The sequence below is a fragment of the Grammomys surdaster genome, unplaced genomic scaffold (genome assembly GCF_004785775.1).
Source record: "Grammomys surdaster isolate TR1022 unplaced genomic scaffold, NIH_TR_1.0 125750, whole genome shotgun sequence".
NCBI classification, from domain to species: Eukaryota; Metazoa; Chordata; class Mammalia; order Rodentia; family Muridae; genus Grammomys; species Grammomys surdaster.
Genome location: NW_021620582.1, coordinates 2,823,807 through 2,848,515, shown reverse-complemented (window position 1 = coordinate 2,848,515; position 24,709 = coordinate 2,823,807). Strand labels below are relative to the sequence as shown.

The following is a 24,709-nucleotide window of genomic DNA, read 5'->3' as shown; positions in this document are numbered from 1 at the left end:
GAGGATGAAGGGGAGCAGGGAAACAGGGAGCAGCTTGCACAGTTGAGATGTGTCCATGGCGAATCCCCAGAGGGAATATGTAGCCCCTGCCCCACGCCCTGGGCCTTCCCTTACTCCCAAAGCAGGTCCCTCCTCACAGTTAGTTATGGGATTCTCCCCCCTTCCACAGTATATCTTTTTTTTTTTTTTAAATATTTTTTTTCCATCAAGGTCATCTTCTGTTTTTCTTTTTTTTTTTTAATTCTTTTTTTTTCCTTCTTTCCTCTTTTTTTCCTCTCTCTCCTCCTAATACACACTTTTTTTAGTAAGGGGAATACCATGATGTCGCTCTAGCCCGGCCCCTGGAAGAAAGAAGGAGAGTTAGGTGTTAACAGGGTTACTTGAGAGTTCAGTGCAAGACCCTCCCCATGGGCCCGCAACTGCCCCAGTGACTGAAGGGAGCACCTCAAAAGTGAGGCCTCAATCCAGGAATAACACAACTGGCAAACTGGGGGGCCTTGAGGTGGGAGAGGGGGCAAGGATGTCCATCTGAGATACTGAGGGACAAGAAAAAGGATCCATTTCTTGTCCAGTACTCCACAGCACTTAAACCCTATCTGGTAAAAAGGCAGGGTTTATCTTAATGTGCAATTTAAATGCAAGGACAGAAGTAAATAAAGCCCAGCCACACTATGGAGCCACTAGGCCCCATCAGACAGCTAACCTTGGGAAGAGCCCTCCCACACGGCTGTGGGAGGACCAGGCAGGAGCTGGATCCTTCCAAACACCGAAAAGTAACCAAGTCCAAGCAGTGCTCCCCCCATGAGGCCTCATAAGTCAGGGTAAGCACTCTCACTGACACCAATCCCAAACAGAAGGCTGAGGGAGGAAACATCTCAGAACAAATCGACCCTCATCAACTTCTGTCCAAGAAAACACAGAACTGGCCTGCAACTACTTCCTTACTCTGCACAAGCAGGACCAAGTCCCTGGAACCAAAGGGAGGACAAGGGAGTAAGGGTCCTCAGATCAGGAGAGAATGAAGCCTAAGGGCTCATGGGAGGCGGGGGAAGAGGAGCAGCCCATCTATCCTGACCTGTAGATTCGACCCCGGGGCCTGCTGTTAAAACCACTGTAGAATCGAGATCGGGAGCTGTTGTAATTGGTAGTCCGGGTACGGTATCGGGCACGAGGGAAGCCACGGTCTGTTGTGCTGATGCCTGGTCTGTTGGTTCGTTTGGGAATCACCTGAAAAAGACAGAACAGAAAGCCTTGGAGTCAAGCTGGAGAAACTGTACAGAATGGAGACAGCCAGAGTACTATGCTTACCTTGATTTGTCTTCCTCTAAACAGGGACTCATCTAAGGCCAGGGACGTCCTCACTGACTCTTTGTCTGAGAACTCTATATATGCAAACCTGGAAAGAATAATTTAGCCATTTTATCAGATTTTACAAATAGCTTACAGGTTAAACCCAATTTGTAACTACAGCTAACTGGAATATAATATGTTAACGTTTTAAAATAATTATTTAAATTACATTATTTATATAAAAAAAACCTTCCAAGTATTATTGAGTATAGTGAACAGTTTGTAATCCCAGCTACTCAGTAGGCTGAGGCAGAACCTAAGTTCATGGTCTGTCCAAGCTACAGAGTTGCTAAGACCAGCCTGGGCAACTTAAGAAACCCCATTTCACAACAAACAGTTTGAAAAGGTGTGAGTGTGTGATATGCCTCAGTAAGAGACCTGCCTACCATACATCCTGAATCCAAAGTTCAGTCTCCAGTACCACCAAAATTAAAAAGTAACAAGACCCAGATTTCCATATAAACATATAACAACAGCTGGTGCTGACTAGATGCTGCCCTCCCTTCAGAGTTTAAAATCCCAATCCTGCCCAGTCTTTAGTTTATTACCTGGTCTCTGAAGGCATTTAATATACAACTGATGATATACAGAGACACATAACAGGCAAAACCTATTTGTTTTAACAAGCAATTACTATTCTTTGGGAAATGTAAGTTAGGACAGTCATGGTAAGCCTAGAGCCTAATCCCAGCACCAGAAAGGTGAGGCAGGTGTATCTCAGTTTGAGCCCAGCCTGGTCTACAGAGCTAATTCCAGTATAGCCAGGGTTAAACAGAGAAACCCTGACTCGAAAACAAAACCAACCAACCAACCAACCAACCAACCACATAAATAAGTAGAACTTTTAAAAATGAGTTAATACTACTTGAGTAGGTCAACAGCACACACTCTGCATGTTCAAGGTCCTGGGTTCGATTCCAAGCTCAGAGACTGGTGGTAGCGATTTGAAAAGTTCTATGTATTTTTAAACTGTGACTATGCCAGGCAGTGGTGGTGCACGCCCTTAACCCCAGCACTTGAGAGGCAGAGACAGGCGGATTTCTGAGTTTGAGGCCAGCCTGGTCTACAGAACAAGTTCCAAGCCACAGTATTAGAGAAACTCTGTCTCAAAAATCAAAAGCAACAACAAAAAAAAGTGACTAAACTGATCAACTTATCCCCCTACTTACCCTTTGGGATGGCCACTAAATTTGTCACAGAGTATAGTAACACGGTTGACTGAACCACAGCCATGAAAATGGGCTTCCAGCTCTTCTGCTGTTGCACCATAGTCCACCTGAGGAAAGGAACACTTTACAAGTACTGGGAAAACTCCTATTTGAACAGGTAACAAAGTTGGGTAATAAAAAACAATGTCCCCCTAAACCCAAAGCAGATTCTCCCTTAATACATACATTGCCAACGTAGATAGAACGAGCATCAGCCTCCATCTTCTCCTCAAGAGACATGATCACTGGGCCAGCTTTTAGAGGAAAAAAAAATTACTTTAAGCAAGCAAGCACATTTTTTGCCGGATCAATACATACATACCTCTACCATCAGGCAAAGATTTTGGTATACTTCTACTATACCAATTACCTAGAACAATGCCCAGCACATAGTAGGTTTCAATATACATTAGAGAAGAAACCATAGAAAAGGTGTTAAGTAAGATTTTACATTTCTCAAGTCGAGTCTCTATTCAGCTTTGGCTGAAATGCCTCAGAGTGAACAAAACGGAACGGACTGAAATCTGACATTTATAAGGAACTCCCTCCCAGCCAACAGTCATCTTCTAACTAAAGGGTCTCTAACTGAAAAGTGTTAAGACTTGAAGGTCAAATGCCAGCTGGTAATCACAAGGACACAGACAAACTAAGAACAAAGAGAAACACATTTATAATGAGACAAAGGAAGGCACAAGATTATCGCAACCAAAACAGCTTGTTCTAACAAAGGTCAGTAGAACACATAATGGACTATGACCACAGCACCTGCCCAGAAAAATTGCTCAGACGAGAAGCTTCAAGGTCCCGAGCCTCTAATGCCACGCTGCGGTCTTCCCCCACCACCCTATCAACCAAAGACCCGGACTGTACGTGCATGAGGCGATTTACTCACCATTGCCTGGGGGTGGACTCATATTCATCTGCTTCTCTACCTCGTTTTGTAGCTCCTTTAGCTTCTCAGCCTCTTCCTCCATCTCCCTGACTCGAGCTTTGATCGCTTCTAGCTCCTACAATGAATGAGCAGGGCATGCAGTTAACCACAGACGCAGGGTAGAGGCTGTGCCGTACATTCCGTCTGGGCCCGGCCACAGCCATGCTCGGCCATTTCCCTCGCCTCGTGAGAGGGTCGTGATTGAAATAGAGAATAAATTTTAAAAAACACGCAGAAAAATAAAAAGAGCCAATTTACCTTCTCTAGAGCCACCCTAGGGACCCATGATGCCCCATCAGGCCGCTCACGAACGGCCTCGGCCCGCCACCAGCCACGTTATTGCCCCCCCCCCCCCCCCCCCCCCCCCGCCGGCCCCCCGCCCGGGCGCGGGGCCTCCCTGGACCCGCCCCCCCCCCCCGGGCCTCCCCCCCCTCACCGGGTCCTCAATGGCGCCGTCCCCGGGGTCGGCCTCAACCAGTCCCGGCTCTTCCTCCTCCTCCTGACTGCCGGGGGCTCCCGAGCCGGGCCCAGGACCCGGAGCTCCCGGAGGGGCGCGGGGCCGGGGCGGCTCCTCTTCAGGCTCGGGCTCCGGCAGCAGCTCCCCAGGCTCCAGCTCCTCAGACTCCAGGCCGTTCCCGTAGTCCCCTGCGCCCCCCGGGTCCCCCTCCCCGGCCTCCCCACCGGCCCCGGGCACAAGATGGCGCCGCCGCCCCGGCCCGGAGCCCCGACCGCCCGCAGCCCCCGCTGCTGCTGCCGCCGCCGCCGCCGCCATCGCCGCTCAGACTGGGGCCCGCCGCTCGGCGATTGGAGAACTGAGCCGGCCACGCCGAGGACTCATTAGTCAGTCAGCCTGCCCGTTACCCCGAGCTCGAATACTATTGGGGAATTCTACTTGGCAATCAAACAAGGCCCCACCCCTAAGGCGGGCCACTGTGCCAAATTCTCTGAACCCGGTAGGTGAAATATGCCTGTCAATCAACACATCCCACCTCCTGTCGAGTCCTTAGGTAACAATACGCCCGCACTGTGACGACTTTCCGCTCATCCCCCGCCCATGGGCGGGCCCACAACATGGAGGATGCTCCGCAATTGGCCCCTGACCGGTGAAGTGAAAAGGACCAATCTTCCAAACGCCTCACCGAAGTGGCCCATTCTTGAATGCCTATTGGCTTATGGGATTCGACGGGCTGACACCCGTTGTGCGACAGGTGAACTCTGCTCCCGAAAGGGTTGCCTGGCTTAATGCTAGGGAATTCCTAGACCGGGTGTGGTGGCGTATGCCTTTAATACCAACGCTCAGAAAGCAGAGGCAAGCGGATTTCTGTGAGTTCAAAACTACTCTACAGGGTGAGTTTCCAGGACAGTCAGCACTACACAGAGAAGTAACCTCTAAAAATAAAAAAAGTAAGGATCAACAAACCTCACCAGTCCTTACTCAGACTTGGAGTTGTGTCCCGTTATTCTGCATAGATGACTGTTTTAGACTCTAACCCCTGCTTAGATTAAGCCTGTTTTCTTGCCTAACTTGTTAGAGCATCCTCTTTTTCCTGGCTAGCTGAAGTGTCAAAATTCCTTACCATAGCCTTAGGGCTAGTCTCCACACTGCTCATTCCCCGGGTTTACCTGAGGTTCACAGATTTAGCTCTATAAATGTGCAGTTTCTCGTAAACCAGACCACCTCAGTGAGAATGCCTTCCACCAGCTTTTCCATTCTATCTTGAGACAAGTGGGCCTATTTCCACTGCACACTTAACGATTCTGTGCTACCTCCTAACTAGGTAGTGTGCCTGCAGACAAGGGGTCAAGTCCTGTTTATATTTGTATCCATAAATGGTGATACATTTTTACAGAGTACATGTGATTATTGGATGACTGCAATTTCTAGGTGCAATTTCCTAGCTCCCAAACCCCTTGGAAGACCCCAGAGGAAATTCTCCATGCAGGTTCTCAAGACAGCTCTGCACCTTCAAATAACCATGAGATCTGGCTCTGGATAAGGTAGTAGGATACGCACACTACAGAAGAAATTCCACACATTTATAGAAATTAAAGAACAGAAGTGCTAAATCTGCAAGAGGACTTTTTGTAGACAGACCAAACTACAGTCTGAGGGGGCAGACTCATACAAGCACAACCAAAAAGGTTAACTTGGTTGCAACAGGAGAGTGGGACAAAAAGGAATCCCTTTAAGCAAAGCAAAGTCAGAAGCATGGCTCAGTAGACCCCACTGTTGCATTCCTTACCTCAAGATCTTGGGAGCTGGAAGCAGAGTCAAACTGTTGCTGTGGATTCATCCAAACTAAAGTTGATCACCGAAGTCAGGCACTAAATGAGTTCCAAAGAAAGGTCTCTTATACTGATTCCAACCAATTCAAAATGTGAAGGGCTTGCTGGCACCTAATTTAATTTTAAGCAAGGTAACTAAGGGAGATGCCTTGTGTGGTAATGGTGTTGTTTTGAGGCAGGATCTCACTGACTGACTGACTCTGGCTGGCCTGAAGATCAATTTATATAGTCTAGGATGACCTTAATCTCAAAGAGACCCACCTGCCTTTACTTCTTAAACTCTGGTATTAAAGGTGTGTGCTGCCACACCCATCTATTAAATAAATAACCTTTGCAAAACCATATTCCCCTAAATCCTTTTGATTTAATTTTGTTGTTGTTGTTTGATACAGGATCTCTGAGTAGCCCTGGCTTTCCTTGAACTCCCTCTGTAGACCAGTCTGGCCTCAAACTCAAGGATCCGCCTGCCTCTGCCTCCCAAGTGCTTGGATTAAAGGCATGCGCCACCACCATTGCTGGGCTTTGTTTTTTTGTTTGTTTGTTTGTTTTGTTTTGTTTGAGACTTGGCTGTATTATGTAGTCTGGCCTCAAACCTGAGCTCCTCCTCCTTCAGCTTCCTGAGGTTATCATCTTCACAGTACTGTGATACATGTGTGTAATCTTGGCACTTGAGAAGCTGAAGCAGAGGACAGCCAGAAGTCCCAGGCACAGTGGGATATGCCTGTAATCCCAGCACTGAGGAGGCAGAGGTGAGTGGATCTCTGTGAGTTCGAGGCCAGCTGGTGTACAGATCAAGTTCCAGGACAGCGAGGCCACCGAGAAACCTTGTCTCAAAAACCACAAGAGTTCTTGGTAGTCTACAGAGGACCTGAGTTCAGTTCTTAGCACCCACATGCTCACTCCACCTGTGACTTCAGCTCTATTGAATTCAACACCTTCTGGCCTCATAGGTACTAACACACATGCACATACTCTCTCCCACACATATAGACATTTAAAAAAAAATCTTTTAAAACAAAATACCCTCCAGAGCTAGGTGTGGTAACATAACACACTCCTGAATTCCTAGCACTTGGGGGGTGGGGAAGCAGAAGCATCAGGAGTTCAAGGCCAGCCTCACTTATATTGGCAAGCTGGGGCTAGCCTGGGCTACATGAGACCCTGTCTCAAAAAAAGGGAGTGGGGGGGCTGGGTCCAGAGGCAGGTAGATCTCTTTGAGTTCAAGACCAGCCTGGTCTACATAGTATGTTTCAGGACAGTGAGCTACATAGCTACACAGTGAGATCTTTCCACTTCTGCCTTCCTAAATGCTAGGATTAAAGGCGCTCTCTTACATTTTTAATGAGGCTCCTAGAAAAATGTAAAACTCTTTTTGTAACTTGCATTATATTTTTCTAGACAGTGCTGACATAAGATTTGAAACCTTACACTCTTTTTAAAGACTTACTACTTTTCTATGTTCATATATGTGTGTTTGTGTAGCACTTACATGTAGGAGCCCACAAAAGCCAGAGGGTGTCAGATTCCCGGGAACTGGAGTACAGGTAGTTGTGAGCTGCTCTATAGATGCTGAGATGTGACCCAGGCCCTCTGTAAGAGCAGTAAGCACTTATAATGCTGAGCTATCTGCCCAGCCTTTCGTGTCTATTTTAGAAAGATCCTGGTATCTTCTGATGTAATCTGACCTAGCTTGAATTAACTTCCTAGATCAGACCTTGTACAGCAGTGAGGTAGCATTTAAATGTGAAAGGGCTTCTACCAGGCTGCTTCATTTCAGTTTTGACTGGATAACTTTAAAAACATTTTATTTATATATGGGTCTATGTTCTGATGCTCACAGAAACCAGAGGTGTTTATAATCTGGGGCTGGAGTTACAGGTGGGTTTGAACTATCTGACAGAGATCCTAGGATCTAAACCCTACTCTGCTAATGTGAGCAGCAAGTGCCCTTCACCAACAGCCATTTCTCTACCTCAACTGATTAGCTACCTTTCGCTTTTTTCTTTTTACACTTATTTATTTGAAGGGAACACATGTGTCACCGCAGTTGTGTGAGGTAAGAGGACAACTTGTCAGACTCAGTATACCCTTTCTACCGTCCAAGACTGAACTCGGGTTGCCAGGCATGGTGTCAAGCACTGTTACCCACTAAGTCATCTTGCCAGCTCACGGAATGGCTAATTTCTTGATAAAGGGTCTGTCTATGTAGCCCTGGCTGGCTTAGAACTCACTATGTAGACAGATCAACCTCCAACTTTCAGTGACCCCTCCCATCCGTTGAATGTTGAGATTGCAAGTATATATGCCCTCCACTGAGCTTGATTGGTTAACTTTTTAACATCTTATCTGAAAAACTTGCTTTAAGTTGCTCTATCAGATATTTATATTCATTACCTCCTCAAATCAGAAAATACTGACAGCAGAAAGAACAAAACCTACCCACCAGACAAAACCACAAATGGTATCTTCGTCTGTTCTTGCTGAAGTCTTCATTTAAATAGGGAAGTTCACACAAGTGTGAGTCTTCACACTGTCACACACTATTTTCTAACCTATAGAAGTTTTACAGGAAAATACAAAAAAATTTAAGTGCTAATAGATATCTTCAGTTATACCATAATTCATGGTTTTACTTGTCATCTTAGACATGAGTGTTCCTCTGACCATTTGACTTAAAATTAGAATATCTACATATTTCTACCCTTGATCCTTTTATTTAAAAATAATATCTTTAGACAGGGTTTCATGCATAGGCCAGGCTGGCCTTGAAATTGTAGAGCTGCCTGGTGGCTGTCTCCCTAACTCTAGGATGAAAAGTGTCACCATGCATCTTTCCTCATAGTATTTACTACCTTCTAACATAGTTATGAGATTTATTTGTTTGGTTCCCTACTGGAGTGTAAGAGCAAATGTGAGCTCAGTGTGTCTTCCCATTCTCTTTGCCTGTGAGCCCAGAACTGTGTTAAATACACAGAAAATATCTGGACATTTCTCTAGAGATGAATGATGAATGAAGAGCAACCATGTAGTCCATTATATTATGCTTTCTGGTCAAAATTTCTGTTGTCTCCCTCTGTGTGTGTTGAGCAGGGTCACATATAAGCCACACTGGCACCGATCCTGCCTTATTTCCCAAATGCTGGAATTATAAACTGGCAGCACCACATTCAGCTTTGGGTTGTTTTTTTATTAATTGGTTATTGATTAGTTATTATTTTATGGTTTGTCCCCATAACCACATTTGAGGGTGTTTTTAAATTTTCAAAAAATTCAGCCAGACCCGATGTCACATACCTGGAATCTGAGTCTGAGGCCAGAGTAGGCTACAAGCAAAATCCTATTTCAAAAAATGGAAGAAAAAGCAAACAAAGAAACTTGATGAAGAATATCTATGATCTACCCAATTGCAAGAAACTGTAGGGTTTCAGTTTTGTTCTTTCTCCTGACACTGAGTCTTACTTTGCAGCCAGGTCTGGCTTGAAGCTGACTAGATCTACACTTAAAGTCCTTGTTCCTGAAGTGCAAGAGATTTACAGCATAAGCAAGAACTACCCCAACCCAACCTGTCTACTCCCACAGTGGTCAGAAAGTGTAACTAAGTGTTGCCAACTTTATTAAAAGTGCCATCTGGATGAGTTGCATTTACACAGAACTATATAAAGAAATCAGTCATCTGCCCCTTTGGACAATCTAAAACTTAGTAATCAGATCATTATAAAGTAACATATTAGCCCAAATTATAATGAGGCTGATAAGACAAACCCAAGGCCTTCTGGATCCCCACTTGGTAGTTCTAAAAGGACAAGATATAAACTATTTCAATTCTGTCAACTAAGTATCTTTTCAGGAAACTCTGCCTTCTGAGTAACTAGGTAGCTTTGAATTTCACTGTTTTCCAGATTGCTTTGGTTGCCAAGAAACTCATAGCTGAGTTCACAGCCTAGCTTTTATATTTGAGATAAATACTTAAGAACAACCTCCATGCATTAATTACCCTTTTGTTTTCTATTAATTTGTTTAGAGACAAGGTCTTAAGAAGCCTTAGCTGGCCTTGACCTCACCATATACCTGGGTAGCCTGTCTTCTTATCTCTACCTGACTACTGAGATTGCAGTTATTTGCCACCACACCAAGTAGAATATTTGAGGAGGGGGTTGTTGTGTGTAGGGGACTCCAGATGTACCATATGTGCCTACACCTTTTTGAGGCTGGAGTTGGTATAGAGTTGTTAGGTTTGGGTATTTGGCCAGGGGTGGGGTGGGAGCGATTTTTTTTTTAACCTCTATACTTTCTTTCACAAATCCCTATAACTCAAATTATTTTCCTTACCAAGGTCATGGTCATAAGAAATGACTGGTTTCAGGAAAGTTCTAAAACCCAGGCTGTACGGTATAGAAGTCACAAAACCCTGTTCAGTACTTCTCAATAAATTTCTGGGCTTTATTTATTTATTTTTAATACGACCATTACATATTACACAAAAATAAAAGTCAAATGAACTTGGCATTTATAAATTATTAAATAAAAATACAGGAATATATATTTATATTTATAGAGCTTTTTCTCTTCTTCTAAACTAACCAAATCTGTTCTCCTGCCGTTTATGATTTAAAAAAGTAAAACAGTATATGTATGCCCTAGTGTAAGTGGGGCATAGGATTGATAACTGCAGCACTGAGTGCCCCACTTCCGCTCTTGTCTTGGCCTAAGCAAAGTCCCTATTTGTCCCTTTGGGCTTTGGAGAGCAAGAACATCCTCTCCACCTACTTAATATCTGAAAAATTATATCCATTTCCCTCATTTAAAAAAATGAAATGGATTTAAAAGTTGGGAGCCATATTCAGCCTTCTTGGCCAAGAGTTAATCCCAAGGAACTATATGGCTCTAAAAGAGTCCCTGGTTTTCCCTGACAGAAGAGTCTCTGGGTTTCCACTGGCCCTTAAAACTAAGGGCAGAACAGGTCACATCTCCCCACGGTGGTCCCATTTAAGCTAAGCTTCTGGGAATCCAGACCAAGACCAACCCTTTAGCCTATCATAACACAGCCTCTCCTTCCACCCCTTGTAAAGGCTTGAGAGCAGAGCATGTTGGTAACCTGACCCTGGTCCCTGCTGCTCCTGTTTGCTAAAGGGCCCCAGGAATGCTAATTTGGGTAGGTGTCCCGTGGGAAGGGTAGAGCAGAGAGTCTTCCCTGAACTCGGAGGAGCACAGGCTCCAGATGGAGCTGATGGTCTAGTCAGTGGTTTTCTAACTTTTTTTCAGCAGCAAAGCCCTTACCACAAATAAATCTTACCCTGAACCCCGATACATAAAACAGCTACAAGGGGAGCTGTTCTGTTTGAGGGCAAACTGCCCAGCCCTCCACTCCCTCATCTCCCTAAGGACTCCTGAGGCAACCCCTAGGACACTTCGGGGCTCTGCCAAGCAGTTTGAAAACCACTGGCCTAGTTTGTCCTGAGCAAGTCAGAGCCTCCCACTCCAACTGCTTGCCACACACAGCTCTGAGTTTCTTAGATCATCACCCTCAAAACAGACCAACTGGCACATGCAGTCTCCCACATCCCCCATAGACACTATTAAAAAGTGCAACCTTCTCTCAAAAGCAAACGTCTGGACTAAAACACCTGAGGCCAATTTGGTCCCACATTAGCAAGCACAATATGATGCCACATTCTAGGACCAAGTGAAGAGGCGAGTCGGCTGTGGCCTAGCCAAGCTGGTCAGTGCTCAGGACAGGCAGGTAGGGTTCTAGAGCACTGGGAACAAAGTCAGCATTGAAGAGCAGCAAAGGTAGCACCTTGGAAAGTGCAGCAGTGAGGTCTGGCTCAGGGCATGCATTTGGAGTGAGTAATTTCTCCCTCAAAAGAAAAAGCTAGAGTCTGGATTTGTTCTAGAGGACTGGACTGTGAGTTCTATTGTGACCATCTTTAGCGACTCAAGTGTTAACAACATAACCTATGCAAAGAGCATGGCTTCAAAAGAAAACATGTTAGGTCATGGCAGGTACTCTAGAACCCATATGCCTGGCCCCTGATAAACAGCACCAAAACCCACCACACAGAACAGGCCAGTCAAGGAGTACCTGTCCCCAGCACTCCCAAGGGACTCAAGAGCTGGAATGGTCCTCTCACTGAGACAGTTCAGGAACTAAACTGAATTCTAAGTCAGCATTTATGTCTGTAATCTTCTAAAGGAAAATCAGAGCCCCAATTTAGAGTTTCAGCTGGACAGAGGGGTCCTACAGGCAACACTTTAGGCACCCTTATGCCACCATTGGAGGGGAAGGTGACAGACAAGTCCAACTACCACAGCTTCTACCCACCCAGACACCACAGGCTTATCCTTTGTCAGCCCAGGTGCAAAGATGCACACAAGAGGGGGATGATGAAGAGCAAGGCCAGCTGCAGAGCTCTTCTCTCCAAAGCCAACAACTGTCAGCAGTACCAGAGTCCTAGTCTAGATGCAGTGTTCCTCCCTCAGCCTGGAGGCGTGAGGTAAAGGGAAGGGGCAGAGGGGAAAAGGGCAGTGAACTGGCCCTTGTTCTTGCCACAGCAAGAAGGAATGTTTTCTTGAAGTACCCCATCACCAGATTGGACAAACAGCCCAGCATGCACATGGGCATGCCTGCATGTATGAGCATGCCTGCATGTATGAGTATGCCTGCATGTGCACATGCATAGGTGTGCCCATGCAGCCCACAGCCATTTCATCCAGTCACCTGATCACCAAGCTTCCATTCCAAAGGGAGGTGAATTCTAGGCTCCCTAAATCCCATTCATCTATTAGACATGCAGATCTTTTAAGTAAGTTCACCGTCCTTGGAGCTACAAGCCATGTTCCGGGTAGCTGTGTGCCACCGATATGGACATGATTCCTCCCACCTCCCCCCAAGCCGTGGTATGACTCCACCCTCTGGGTTCCTGGCCTTGAAACATTCTTTAATGTTTCCAACTCATTCTCCCTGCCACCTGCCTGGCATGCTTGGCTCCCACGCACACACTACCTTCCCTTGCCTTTCTCTGTTCCGTGACCATCCAATTTCTTCCAAGGGCATTCTCTACTGTTCCAGCTCTCCTGGCCCCTAGCCACACCTAGCCCCACCTGGCCCTAGACTTTCTCACTTGCTAGCAAAAAAGGCCCCTACAGTTACAAGGGCCCCCAGTGCCACAGCCCCCGTCAGCACTGTCCTCACTGATGCCCAGTTCCCCTCCCGCAGACGCCGTGCCTCCTCCAGGGCCCCGTCCCCGTATAGAGCTGTGAACTCCGCCTGTGGGAGAGAAGGGAAGTAGAGAAAGGAGAAAGGGATATCAGGAAAGGATAGTGGAGAGAAGAGGGAAGGAAGAGTTCCAGTTCCATCCACTGTGAGCACTGTCCCCACACCCAGCTACTCCAGCCAAAGCTCTACTGCCCACAAGCCCCACGGAACCCTCTCCCTGGCTCCTTTGCACTGTCTGCATGAAGTCAACCCCAGCCCTTCCATGGCAATAAAGTTCTGTTCAGAACTGGCATCCTTTGCTAAGACTTGCCTAGCTTTGACCCATCCCTGACTAACCCCACCACCCATGCTATGTATTCAGGGGTCACAACTTTTCTCTGAAGGCTCTCTGTTTATAAAACTCTATATTCGGTCTTCTGCTTGGGACCCTGAAACCCATTCAGCGATTACTGCATGGCAGCCCTGGAGTACCGTTAGCTTGATGCTCTCAGTCTGATTCCACTTAAATAGGGGAACTCAGCCCTTCCCAGCACAACCCCAGCCTCCCATCAGAGGCCCCATTTTCCCATGAAGACCAACTTTGCAGAGGGATTGGGAGAGCAGCAATTGAGAAGCTCCTTACCCAGCCCCCACTGCTGTGGATCCAGTCAGCCAGGCGTGTCTCCAGGTAGGCCACCATCCAATCCTGCACTTGTCCCACCAATGGCTCCATTTCTTTGTTGACACTCTCAGCACACAGGGCAGCCCCAAAGACAAAGAATGCCACAAGACGGCCCCAGTTAGGGCCCCCTTGGAAAAGTTCGTCGGAAACCTGGGTGAAGCGTTGCTGGGCTGAGCCTGGGGTCACATGTAGCTGAGCAGCCAGGTCAGAGAAGGTGCGCCGGAAGCGGGTCTCAAACTCGTCTCCAGCAGCCCGCATGGCTTGGTGCAGAGGGTCGGCTGCTGGGCCTTCCCCAGGGCCAGCTCCACAGACATAACCCTTCTGCCTCAGCTTATACCCTACAAAGTCAGCCACTAGAGCCCGTGTGTCTGGGGTTGAGGCTGGGGTCGCCATCCGGGCGGCTGAAAGGGGCAAGGATGACAGACTGACATAAATATATGGAAAATACTGACAGAGACCAAGAAGGGTCATTTCCTATTTGATCAAGCTCCTGAGATAGGTGAAATGGTCAGAGACCACTGGGGCCTCTGAAATAAGAGCAAAGGATTTAAGTCATGGGGAGGGTCACAGGATAAGCAGCTGGCCACGTATAACATGACAAATTAAGTGTGCAACAGGAAATCCTATTTTTAGACTACTTCAGATTCCTTTCATACGACAACACCAGCTGTATGACACCTCTACACACACACACACACACACACACACACACACATACACACACACACTCCTTTTTGGCTACAGGAAGAGGCTTAAGACCTCCCCAGGAGCATGATGTGAAGATGTTGGCAGAGGCACAAGATAGGGAGGAGACAGGGGCTGAATAGCAACATGGGAAAACCCAAGGGCTGTAATGGGGCAGAAAGGGAGAGGACACTTACCCAGCCTGGATGGCAGCTCTTAGGACCCAGTGCTGGTGGCAGGGAGCTCCCAGCTGAGGCCTTTCATCCTCCCGGCTAGAGTGTAGCCCTGAAAAGGGGAAGGAGAGAGAACTAGGTGGAAAAGGCCAGGGATCCAGGTCTGGCCCGGAAAGAACTGGAACTGCAGCGCCTGGGACTGGGCCCCTACCTCCAACGCTTTGCCAGCTGTGGAGCCGATTCCATGTTTAATGACTGCCCACTCGGGAAACCCGGGACCACGGGCTTCCTGTCGACACCATCTCTACTCCCGGTTCCCCCAAGAGCAGCCCAAAGGCCCAGCTCCTCCCATTCCCCCACCCTTAGCTGGTTTCCAACCCCGCCCGCCCGCCAGCCAGGTTAAAGAATCTCACGGGTCAGGCCGCAGCCGGGATCCGGAATCTGGTAGTTTCCTGGTGGAGTAGCTGGGAGGGAGGGAGGGAGGGAGGGAGGAAGGGAGGAAGGGAAGGAAGGAAGGAGGGAGGAGGGGAGGGCAGGGAGGGAGGAGGGGAGGGCAGGGAGGGAGGGCCCGGCGCCGGGTGATGATGGGACACAGAGATGCGTCCAGAGAGAGGGGCGGGGCTGGGAGGCAGGACTGGGAAGAGCCACAACTCCGGGAAGAGAGGGCCATTGAAGGGCTGTTCAGAGGCCATAGTGACCTGTGCCGGCTGCCTGCTAAGCCCGCAGCGTACCCAGGGAAACACACCCGGCCTCAGCAGCTCAGTGCAAATTCAGCATTTCCGGAAGCTCTCTTCTCTTCATGCACTTGTTGAACTTTCCAGCTAGGATTGCGTGCCTAGGAAAAGAAGAGCAATTCCTATTAAGCTGAGAACAACGCCTTGCCTTTGTGGGACTAGTAGGGACACTAAACACAAAAATTCTTCCCCTCAGGACTTTTAACGCAGTGGGCTCTTCCTGGGCTGGAGTTTCAGCTAGGTGTCAAGGTGGTAGGCCTTGGTTTACTGTGTCCACGAGCAATCTTCATCTTTTGTAATCAGATTGATTTTCTTATAAGTTTTTACCCACCACATGAGTTAATTCTTATTATTTTAAAAAATCAAACAATAAAGGGCACAAAATGATACAAGCTTACTAATCTTACACACCCTCCCTAAATACAGGTTACCAATGTTAAGGTTAATGCCTGTTTTCCAGATTACATATATCTACAACTTACATGTGAATATCTATATTCACTTATACATGAATTATATATACATTTATTCACACATATGTCTATATAAGTATATGCTTTTACATATACATATATAAAATAAATATATATTTATATAACAAATGTATCAATATAAGTATAAAGTATATTTATCAGTATAGTTTATGTAAATATTTTTATATATTCCATATAGATATTTATAATATACACATACATGTATATATAATATATAGATATATACGTATATCTACTATATATGCATATATATGCATATATATATATATATATATATATGCATATATATCGTGTGTGTGTGTGTGTGTGTGTGTATTTTGAGACATGGTTTCTTCTCTGTGTAGCTCTAGCTGTCCTGGAACTCACTCCTATAGAACAGGCTGGCCTCAAACTCACAGAGATCTGCCTGCTTCTACATCAGACATTATGGGATTAAAGGCACGAGGCACCACTGCCCAGCACATAATATATTTCTGTAAAGCAAGTTTTTAGGGCCAAGAAGCTTCATGACTACAGCAGATCCACAGGAGGGCACTCATAAGCAAGCTGATCCTCCCACCTCTCTCCTCAGCCAGGCTCCTGAAGCTTGCCATTTCTTCAGCTCTGGAACACCAGCTAAGGCCAGAAAGAGGCAACCCGATTATGCTTCCTTCCTTCAGTTCTTTCTTGTTGCTTCCCCTTGCTTCTCCCACTAAACCTTGATGCTCCCACTTGTGTGGTCACCAGAGAAGCCACAAGGATCATAGTAGCAATCCATTATCATATTCTCCCTCTCCCTCCCCCTCCCCTCCCCCCCTCTCTGTTCCTTGTAGGTCAGTCTGACCTTGAACTCACAATCTGTCTATCCCAGCTGTCCAGACTGGTGGTACTGTAGGTGTGAGCCACAGATCTTTCTTTGCATGTACAATTTTTGTTCTTACTTTACTCCTTAGGCTGCTTAATTCTTATTCCATGAAAAAGGAAGCTGAGATTTGGAAAGATTAAACCATTTACCCAAATCCACACATCCAAGGAAAGAAGCTACGACTTCTATCTAAATCAGTCTGACCAGTAAGTTTGAACTTTTGATAATGTACTGCCTCAAAATGACCTCCTCTTCCCTTTGGCAGTCAGCACTGTTTTTACAGCTGGAATCCACAGCAATTCTGAGTTCCGGCTCAGTTCTCTACTCTGAGCATACAGCCTGTTCCACTCCTGTACAGTTCTATCATCCTACCTATCCTCATTTCTCCTTTGTTCTTAGACTATCATCCTAGAAGCCCCATTTGTTTTTAGAGACAGATTGTGTTGGGTACAGGAATCACCCACAAACCACATGGACACTGATTTCAATCAAGCAGGGATAGTTTATTGAAAACACACCTTGGGACTGACTGATCAGACTTGGAAGCTGAAACTGTGATCCCAACCGACTAAGCTTTTAAACCTGAAATCCATAAACATCTGTGCCAAGTTATCCCACCACTCAGGATTTAGGGATAGGAATAGTTTTATTCAAAATGGCTATGATACTATCAGAAAGGCAGTGGTTATTTAGACCTTAACAATCTAGTTTAAGGTTTTCATTTGCAATATGGTTTAGCCTAAGACAATGACCAGAAATAAATACTCTTTGGGGGGATTATTTTGCAGTGGGGTCCAGGCTGGCCTGGAACTCATTATGTAGATGAAGATAACCTTGATGAACCTTCTGTACCTCCTGATTAGTGCAGGGATTAAAGGAATGCACCCCACACTGAATTTGTTTTTATTGCTGGTCTTAAGAGACACTAACATATTTCCATCTGACCTTTTATTTTTAAGCTCTTTGACAGCCCAGGCTGTAGTTTATTCACATTTGTATCTTCATGGCCAGATAAGCCAACAGCACATGTTGATTAAATGAATCATTTGACACCGTCTGCCAATCTCTGGGCAGTTCAAGTCAGATGTTTAAAGATCTGCTGTTTAAGAAATAAATACTTATGCCAGGCATGGTGGCACACTCATTTAATCCCAGCACTCAGGAGGCAGAGGCAGATGGATTTCTATGAGTTCGAGGACAGCCTTGTCTACAAAGTGACTCCAGGACACTTGGGGCTTTTACACAGAGAAAACTTGTCTCAAAAAAACTATTAAAAAAATAAAAGTAATTTGGAAGAAAGATTTGGTTTCTGTGTGAGCAGCTAGAAGATCAAAGTCAGAATCTTGTATTTAGTCCAAAGCTATATACCTCAAAGATCTTCCCAATCCCATGATGCAAAGCTGAACATGGGTAGCTCCAGCTGTAGACATGGCAGTAGAGTCTCTGCCATAAACTCCAGTCCATATACTAGTGGAGAATCTCCTTGGTTTTGCTTCAATGCCATGTTATTTCACCACAGCAAGGAGGATCCCTTAAACTACCTGATTGTAATATTAATCAGTGTACAATTATTGTTTCAGAATAATGTCTTAGCCAAGCTGTTGGTATCTGGCAGGAATTGGGGATGATGGCACCTAAGCTTTTAAGTAGCCTTTTGTCAGCGATTGTTATCTGAGATTTTATGGGGCTATTCCTTTGAATGTTTCTTAGCCCTTTTGGAGAGGGTGTGGCAAACCAGGAAGTCTCCTATGGCTGAGAAATGCTTAGGTGCTGGGTCTTTCAAGATACCCTATAGATCAGATAAGAAGCTTTGGTGTGAGGAAATCAACTTGTTAAAAGCCCTTTTGTAGAATCATAAAAAGAGTTTCTAAACTGAGTGTACTGGTGCAAACATGCCTTTAGTCTCAACACTCTGGGAAGCAGAGGCAGGGGGATCTCTGAGTTTGAGGCCAGCCTGGTCTACAGAGTGAGTTCCAGGACAGCCAGGGTTACACACAAAAACCCTGTCTCAGAAAACAAAAAACAAAAACCAACAGCAGCAGCAGCAGCAGCAGCAGCAGCAGCAGCAGCAGCAGCAACAACAACAACAAAGAACTTCTAGGAGGCTGATGGGGTTCAGTTCCACAGAGGCAGTTACCCTGTTTGCTAAGAAGCCTGAATTCATCCTGTGGTGGTTCTTTCTTCCACTGATCATCCGAGCAACCACCAACACTGACAAATTATTTTACAGCTTAAGGCACGAAGTATGTTCATGCATTTTATGTGTGAAATAAGAAACACAACTCAGTATGGTTTTTAAAGTGGGCTAGCTAATGCTGTTTAATGCTGCTGCAAAACACACAGAGGAATGAACTGTACAATAACAACATAGCAGTCTCACTGTCTATGCCTGGTTGAGTCCCTTGTATAGTTGTGTTGTTTTGTTAAGCCATCCTGTTAAACATTTAGAGACTTCGTGAGCTCAGTGATAGAGTGTGTTGCATGTATAAGGCCCTGGGCTCCATCCCCAACACTGCAAATAAATAAATACATTTGGAGATTTTACTTTCACTTTAATTTTTTTTTTTTGGTTTTTTCGAGACAGGGTTTCTCTGTGTAGCCCTGGCTGTCCTGGAACTCACTCTGTAGACCAGGCTAGCCTCGAACTCTCAAACTCAGAAATCTGCCTGCCTCTGCCTCCCAAGTGCTGGGATTAAAGGTGTGCACCACCACCGCCAGGCTAATATTTTTTCTTTTCTTTCTTTTTTCTTTTCTTTCTTTTTTTTTTTTTTTTAAAGACAAGGTCTCTTTACATAGCCATAGCTGTCCTGGAACTCACAGAGATCTACTTGCCTCTGCCTCTTGAGTGCTGAGATCAAAGGTATGCACCTGCACCACTATCCCTGGCTCCATTTTATTATTTATTTAGTTATTTAATTATTTGTTTATTTATTTTGGGTTTTCAAGACAGGATTTTTCAGTGTAGCCTCAGCTATCCTGGAATTCCCTCTGTAGTCTGCTTGTTCCTGTCTCCCAAATCCTGGGATTAAAGGAGTGAACCTCCATGCTCAGCCCATTTAAATTTTTTAAAATTTTAATTACATGCTCTTGTGTGTCCAAGTGGGAGCTATGCTCCTGTGAGTGCAGGTGTCCTTGGAGGCCAGAAAATGGCACCAGATCCCCTGGAGCAGTGCATGCTCTTACCACTGAGCCACCTTTCCAGCCCCATATTGCCCACTTCTATACTAGATGCTAACATTATCATTTAATAAAAATACTAGCATTATCATTATTATCAGTTATGTTTTAATGTTGTATACAGCTAAATGGTTAGGAGAGTGTACTCTAGAGTCTGGCTGCTGAGGACTTAATCCTAGCTCCACAATTGGTAACTCTGTGACACTCACTGGGCAAAGATCTTTTCCCTCTCAATTTTCTCATCTGTAATATTGTAACAATTATAAATACTCTAACAATGCCTAGTGTTCTGTAGTATAAAACTCCATAAAAAGCAGGAGCAATGGCTCAGCAGTTAAGAGCACATACCTCCTAGAGGGCCATAGTGTATTTTCAGCACCCACATATACCAGCTCACATCTATCTGTAATGCCAGTTCCAGGCTATCTGTTGTCCCTTTTTGGCCTCCATGGGTACCTCCATTCCTGCATACATAAACCCCAACATCATACAGATAATTAAAAATGAAACAAATCGCCGGGCGGTGGTGGTGCACGCCTTTAATCCCAGCACTTGGGAGGCAGAGGCAGGCAGATTTCTGAGTTCGAGAGTTCGAGGCTAGCCTGGTCTACAGAGTGAGTTCCAGGACAGCCAGAGCTACACAGAGAAACCCTGTCTCGAAAAACCAAAACAAAAAAAAAAAGTTAGGAAACATTTTACATACCATTGTCACTAGTGTATTTTTCAAAAATAAAATGGAAAATAGCTTGTCCTGTGTCCTTCTCGGACACTCAACTCAATAACTGGAAGACCTACCATGTATAAAACATGCCATGAATCAGAAACAGTCTTCATGCTTGAAAAGATTTACAGTTAGAAATCAGAACTACTTTTTTTTTTTTAAATGAGTGAGAAAACCAAGGTTCAGAGAACTTATTCCTTTCTCAAGGTCACACAACTAAACAGCAGGGGACATAGGACTGGAAGCTAAGTGTTCTCATTACTTTTCTCAGTAGCCAGTGGGCCAGTGTGCCACCGCTCATCCTTTTGAGTCTTCTACTTAAGACTCTTACCTAGGAGTCATGCCTTTTCAATCACTACACCCATCGCCATCCGGGTCTCAAACTTGTAGCCTGGGTTTAAGAAAACACTGAGCTCTAAGGAGAGTTAAACCCTCAACATTGAAAAATTTCCCGCCCCCCTCCCCTTTCCTGCTTTAACCCTTCTTTTACAGGAGTAATTCATCTGAGACGCCAAGGATGGAGGCAGTCCCGCCCCCTGGTGCAGCAGAGAAGATAGATACCAGCCACCTGTCAGAGGGCTGTGGGCGTGGGCCCGGTCAGCGAGGCCCGCAGAACCGAAGGGTGAACGCCGCTGAGCGCACGCTCAGAGCAGAGAGCTGGAAGCAAGCAGGACGCATAGTCTGACACCGGGGCTGGCCGCCAAAGGAAGGGAAAGATGGTCAAGGAAACCGAGTAGGCCGGGTACGCGGGGTGACAGCAAGGAGAGTCCGTAGCGAGCAGCTGCCGAGCAGCCCTACACCTTATGCGCGGACACAGTGCCGGCGGGAGAGTGAGGACGCGCCGGGCACTGTGCGCTGGCCCCGCTGGGGCGCAAGGGTGACATGTCCCACGAGCGGCCACCGCGCATGGACATCCCCCGCAACCTGAGCTTTATAGCAGCATTGACCGAGCGCGCGTACTACCGCAGCCAGCGGCCCAGCCTCGAGGAGGAGTCGGAGGAGGAGCCCGGGGAGGGCGGGACCCGGCCGGGCGCCCGCTCGCGGGCTCACGTTCCGGGTCGGGGGCGCAGGGCCCGTTCTGCGCCCGCGGGGAGTGGCGGGGCGCGGACAGCTCGCAGCCGCAGCCCTGATACTCGCAAGAGAGTGCGTTTCGCCGACGCGCTGGGGCTGGAGCTGGCCGTGGTCCGGCGCTTCCGCCCGGGGGAACCGCCCCGGGTTCCCCGCCACGTGCAGGTGCAACTGCAGAGGGACGCCCTGCGCCACTTCGCGCCGTGCTCGCCGCGCGCCCGCAGCCTCCAGGTAGGCGGCCTGCCGTGCCCCGCCCCCGGGCCACAGCCTTCTCCCTCGGGAGTCCCGCCCTGACTTGCCTCCCCGCCCTCTCTCCTCAGGAGGCGCGCGTCTCCCTGGAGCCAGCCTTAGAGCCCGGCTTCGCCGCCCGGCTACAGGCGCAGCGCATCTGCCTGGAGCGCGCAGACGCGGGCCCTCTGGGCGTGGCCGGGAGCGCGCGCGTGCTGGACCTGGCCTACGAGAAGCGTGTGAGCGTGCGCTGGAGCGCGGACGGCTGGCGCAGCCTGCGGGAATCGCCCGCCTCCTACGCCGGTCCTGCTCCGTCCCCGCCTCGGGCTGACCGCTTCGCCTTCCGCCTACCGGCGCCTCCGGTCGGCGGAGCTCTGCTCTTCGCCCTTCGCTACCGGGTTACCGGCCGCGAGTTCTGGGACAACAACGGCGGCCGTGACTACGCGCTCCTTGGGCCCGAGCACCCTGGCGGTGCCGGAGCCGCGGAGCCCCAGGGCTGGATCCATTTTATTTGAGACTAGGCTCCTACAGGCCACAGCAGGGAAAAAGCGAGGCAACGAGGCGTGGGGTGAGGCTGTGGCGCCAGGAACCAGTGAACTACAATTGGCAGATGGGTGGAGAGCGGTCCCAGTGTCAAGCGGAGGTGGCTGGAAACCGCCTGCGAAACTCAAGAGATTGGGGTGGAAAACACCAGGTGGGCGTAAGTGACACCAGGTGGGCATAAGTGGAAGGAACTCGAGGAATGCGAGATAGAAGGCCCAGAGGGACCTGAAAGGTCAAGAAGCCTCCTTGGGCTGGGAAGCTTTATGGACTGTGGAGCCTTGATGTATAAAGTCCAGCCCAGGGAAGTCATTCGGATTGCTTCCCTCTAACTGGCCTTACCAGCCTATGCTCCTGTATCCTGCCCATCCTAGCTTCATCCGAGCCGAAATTGCCTTGCTTAACCCCAGGAATTTGACCATTGCCCTCTGGCAGTATGACAGGATTCCCTTGTCTCCCAGCAGTTCTTGGCTTCAGTCTTCAAGGACAGGTGTTGGGGGAGGGGAGGCTATGACAGTTTGTCCTTTTTGAGTTCCTTCAGCCACCAGGCAAGCACTAGGAATAACGACGATGTGACAAAAGTAACTCCCACCCTGCCCTTGTAGCCAAATAGTGAGGCATCTAAGGGGTTCACATAGGCTTCCAGAAAAATGAATGCCAGCCTTACTTTTCTGGGTGTCTTCTTCAAACCTCTAAGCACTTTATGTCAAGGGACAGTGAATCACAAAAATCCCTACTGATTTATTCTTTGTGCCTCTTAAAGAGAGGAAACTACTGAGTATCTGTATGATTGAGCAGATTTCTTTGTGTCTTTGGGCTCCATTTTCCTCTGTGAAAAAGTGGAGTTAGGTGGTTCCCTAGAGCCTCCTCCTGCTCTTCCTCCTCCTTCTTCCCCTCCTCTCTCTTTCTTAAGGCTACCTTCTGGCTACCTTTTCTTAGGACTACTTTTTTTTTTTTTAAGATTTATTTATTTTTATTTATATGAGTACACTGTAGCTGTCTTCAGACACACCAGAAGAGTGCATCAGATCCCATTACAGATGGTTGTGAGTCACCATGTGGTTGCTGGGAATTGAACTCAGGACCTCTGGAAGAGCAGTCAGTGCTCTTAACCTCTGAGCTATCTCTCCAGCCCAGGGCTTTTCTTTTTCTTTTCTTCCTTCCTTCTTTCCTTCCTTCCTTCCTTTTGGCTACCTTCCTTCCTTCCTTCCTTCCTTTCTTTCTTTCTTTCTTTCTTTCTTTCTTTCTTTCTTTCTTTTAGGTTATTTTTCTATTTCTTTCTTAAGGCTACCTCTCTCCACCCCCCAAACACAGTCTCTAGCCCAGGCTGGCCTCCAATGTGCACCCCTCTTGCCTAGCCTCTGCTGTGCTGGGGTTATTGGTGTGAACACTATGCTCTTAAGGCTACTTTTTTGGTTTGTTCACGGTACAGTATAGGTTAGAAACGACATTTTTCAACCTAGTGCTACAATTAAAGACACACAGCAAGCCAAGTGTCTCATGGCACACCCAGGAAGACTGTTTTGGGTTTGAGGCCAGCCAGGGCTACATATGATTACCGAGCTATCCTGGGCTACATTTGACTCTCAGAAAATTGAAAGAAGGAGGAGGAGAAGAAGAAGAAGAAACAAGACTTACCCAGCACTCTGAGCCGATGGCTGCAGATGAGCATAAGTCAAATGATCCAGGACCCAGGCAGCAGCCAGCAGAGAGCCTCAGTGTATCTATAGCCCCCAAGCCATAGCTCACCCTGTGCCCTTTGGATTTTGCTCTTGCCTCCACAGACTTCCAGTCTGTGTTCCCAGAGAAAATGGAGAAGAGTACAGCTGTTAGGGAAAGTGTTGCTTGGGAGCCCTAGAATGAGACAGTGTTGGAACTCTGGAGGATAAAGGATTATGGGTATAAGAGAAAACAAGAGAGAACCATTTGAGAACGAAATGGCACCAGAAGGTGGCAGTGTGAACCATCCCTGAGCCAATGAAATGGAAAACCTGGAGTCTAAAGTGATTGCCATTCTCCCCTCACGCCCTTCCTGAGGCGGGAGTCAGGCTTGCTGGTTATTTCGCTTGCCTTTCTCCCTTCCCACCACTTGATTCTTTGAACATGTAGGACACGTACCTTTATTTCCTCTCTTTACCCATGTTGGTCTCTGCTGGACATCCCCTTTCCCTTGAGATGGATGGGAGCTGTAGCTTCCTTCCTCTAAGGCCATAGTTGATCCACCTTCCTCAGACACCTCTCTAAAGGGGAAAAAATTCCTAATGTCACAGTTGAACAAGGACTCACAGTTGAACAGTTACTCCCAGGTAACTGGCTTCCCACACCCCTTTCCATTACCGGTCGTCTTGAGCAGTTTCTCACTTCCCGTCTTCTCTGACAGGTACCTACACATGC

The 24,709-nt window shown here is 47.2% G+C and overlaps 2 protein-coding genes across 5 annotated transcripts; one reads left to right on the top strand and one right to left on the bottom strand.

Moving 5' to 3' along the window:
* Nucleotides 1-214: 214 nt before the first annotated feature.
* On the bottom strand, nucleotides 215-15,017 carry LOC114639675 (bcl-2-like protein 2). Of its 4 annotated transcripts, XM_028788459.1 has the most exons (7): nucleotides 3,926-4,274; nucleotides 3,451-3,565; nucleotides 2,745-2,812; nucleotides 2,520-2,626; nucleotides 1,309-1,396; nucleotides 1,076-1,227; nucleotides 215-341 (listed from the first exon to the last, which is right to left on the bottom strand). In XM_028788459.1, the coding sequence occupies exons 1-7, from the start codon at nucleotides 4,259-4,261 to the stop codon at nucleotides 302-304; spliced, it is 906 nt and encodes a 301-aa protein (XP_028644292.1). In that variant the 5' UTR covers nucleotides 4,262-4,274; the 3' UTR covers nucleotides 215-301. The 4 variants fall into 4 exon arrangements, with proteins under 4 accessions (XP_028644292.1, XP_028644294.1, XP_028644293.1 ...); XM_028788461.1 differs by lacking the exons at nucleotides 215-341; nucleotides 1,076-1,227; nucleotides 1,309-1,396; ... (2 more) ...; nucleotides 3,451-3,565; nucleotides 3,926-4,274 and adding exons at nucleotides 8,942-13,042; nucleotides 13,614-14,053; nucleotides 14,534-14,621; nucleotides 14,721-14,835; XM_028788460.1 differs by lacking the exons at nucleotides 215-341; nucleotides 1,076-1,227; nucleotides 1,309-1,396; ... (2 more) ...; nucleotides 3,451-3,565; nucleotides 3,926-4,274 and adding exons at nucleotides 9,366-13,042; nucleotides 13,614-14,053; nucleotides 14,534-14,621; nucleotides 14,923-15,017.
* Nucleotides 15,018-21,130: 6,113 nt separating this feature from the next.
* Nucleotides 21,131-23,251, top strand: Ppp1r3e (protein phosphatase 1 regulatory subunit 3E). Its single transcript, XM_028788545.1, has 2 exons — nucleotides 21,131-21,778; nucleotides 21,868-23,251. Exons 1-2 carry the CDS (start codon nucleotides 21,362-21,364, stop codon nucleotides 22,288-22,290), a joined length of 840 nt encoding a protein of 279 aa, XP_028644378.1. The 5' UTR covers nucleotides 21,131-21,361; the 3' UTR covers nucleotides 22,291-23,251.
* The last annotated feature ends 1,458 nt before the right edge of the window (nucleotides 23,252-24,709 follow it).

Coding starts and splice junctions, on each gene's coding strand:
- LOC114639675 (XM_028788459.1), bottom strand. CDS start 4,261: ATGGCGGCGGCGGCGGCGGCAGCAGCAGCGGGGGCTGCGGGCGGTCGG. Junction 3,566..3,925: donor ACGGCGCCATTGAGGACCCG/GTGAGGGGGGGG, acceptor CATTCATTGTAG/GAGCTAGAAGCGATCAAAGC. Junction 1,228..1,308: donor TTAGAGGAAGACAAATCAAG/GTAAGCATAGTA, acceptor TGTCTTTTTCAG/GTGATTCCCAAACGAACCAA.
- Ppp1r3e (XM_028788545.1), top strand. CDS start 21,362: ATGTCCCACGAGCGGCCACCGCGCATGGACATCCCCCGCAACCTGAGC. Junction 21,779..21,867: donor CGCGCGCCCGCAGCCTCCAG/GTAGGCGGCCTG, acceptor CTCTCTCCTCAG/GAGGCGCGCGTCTCCCTGGA.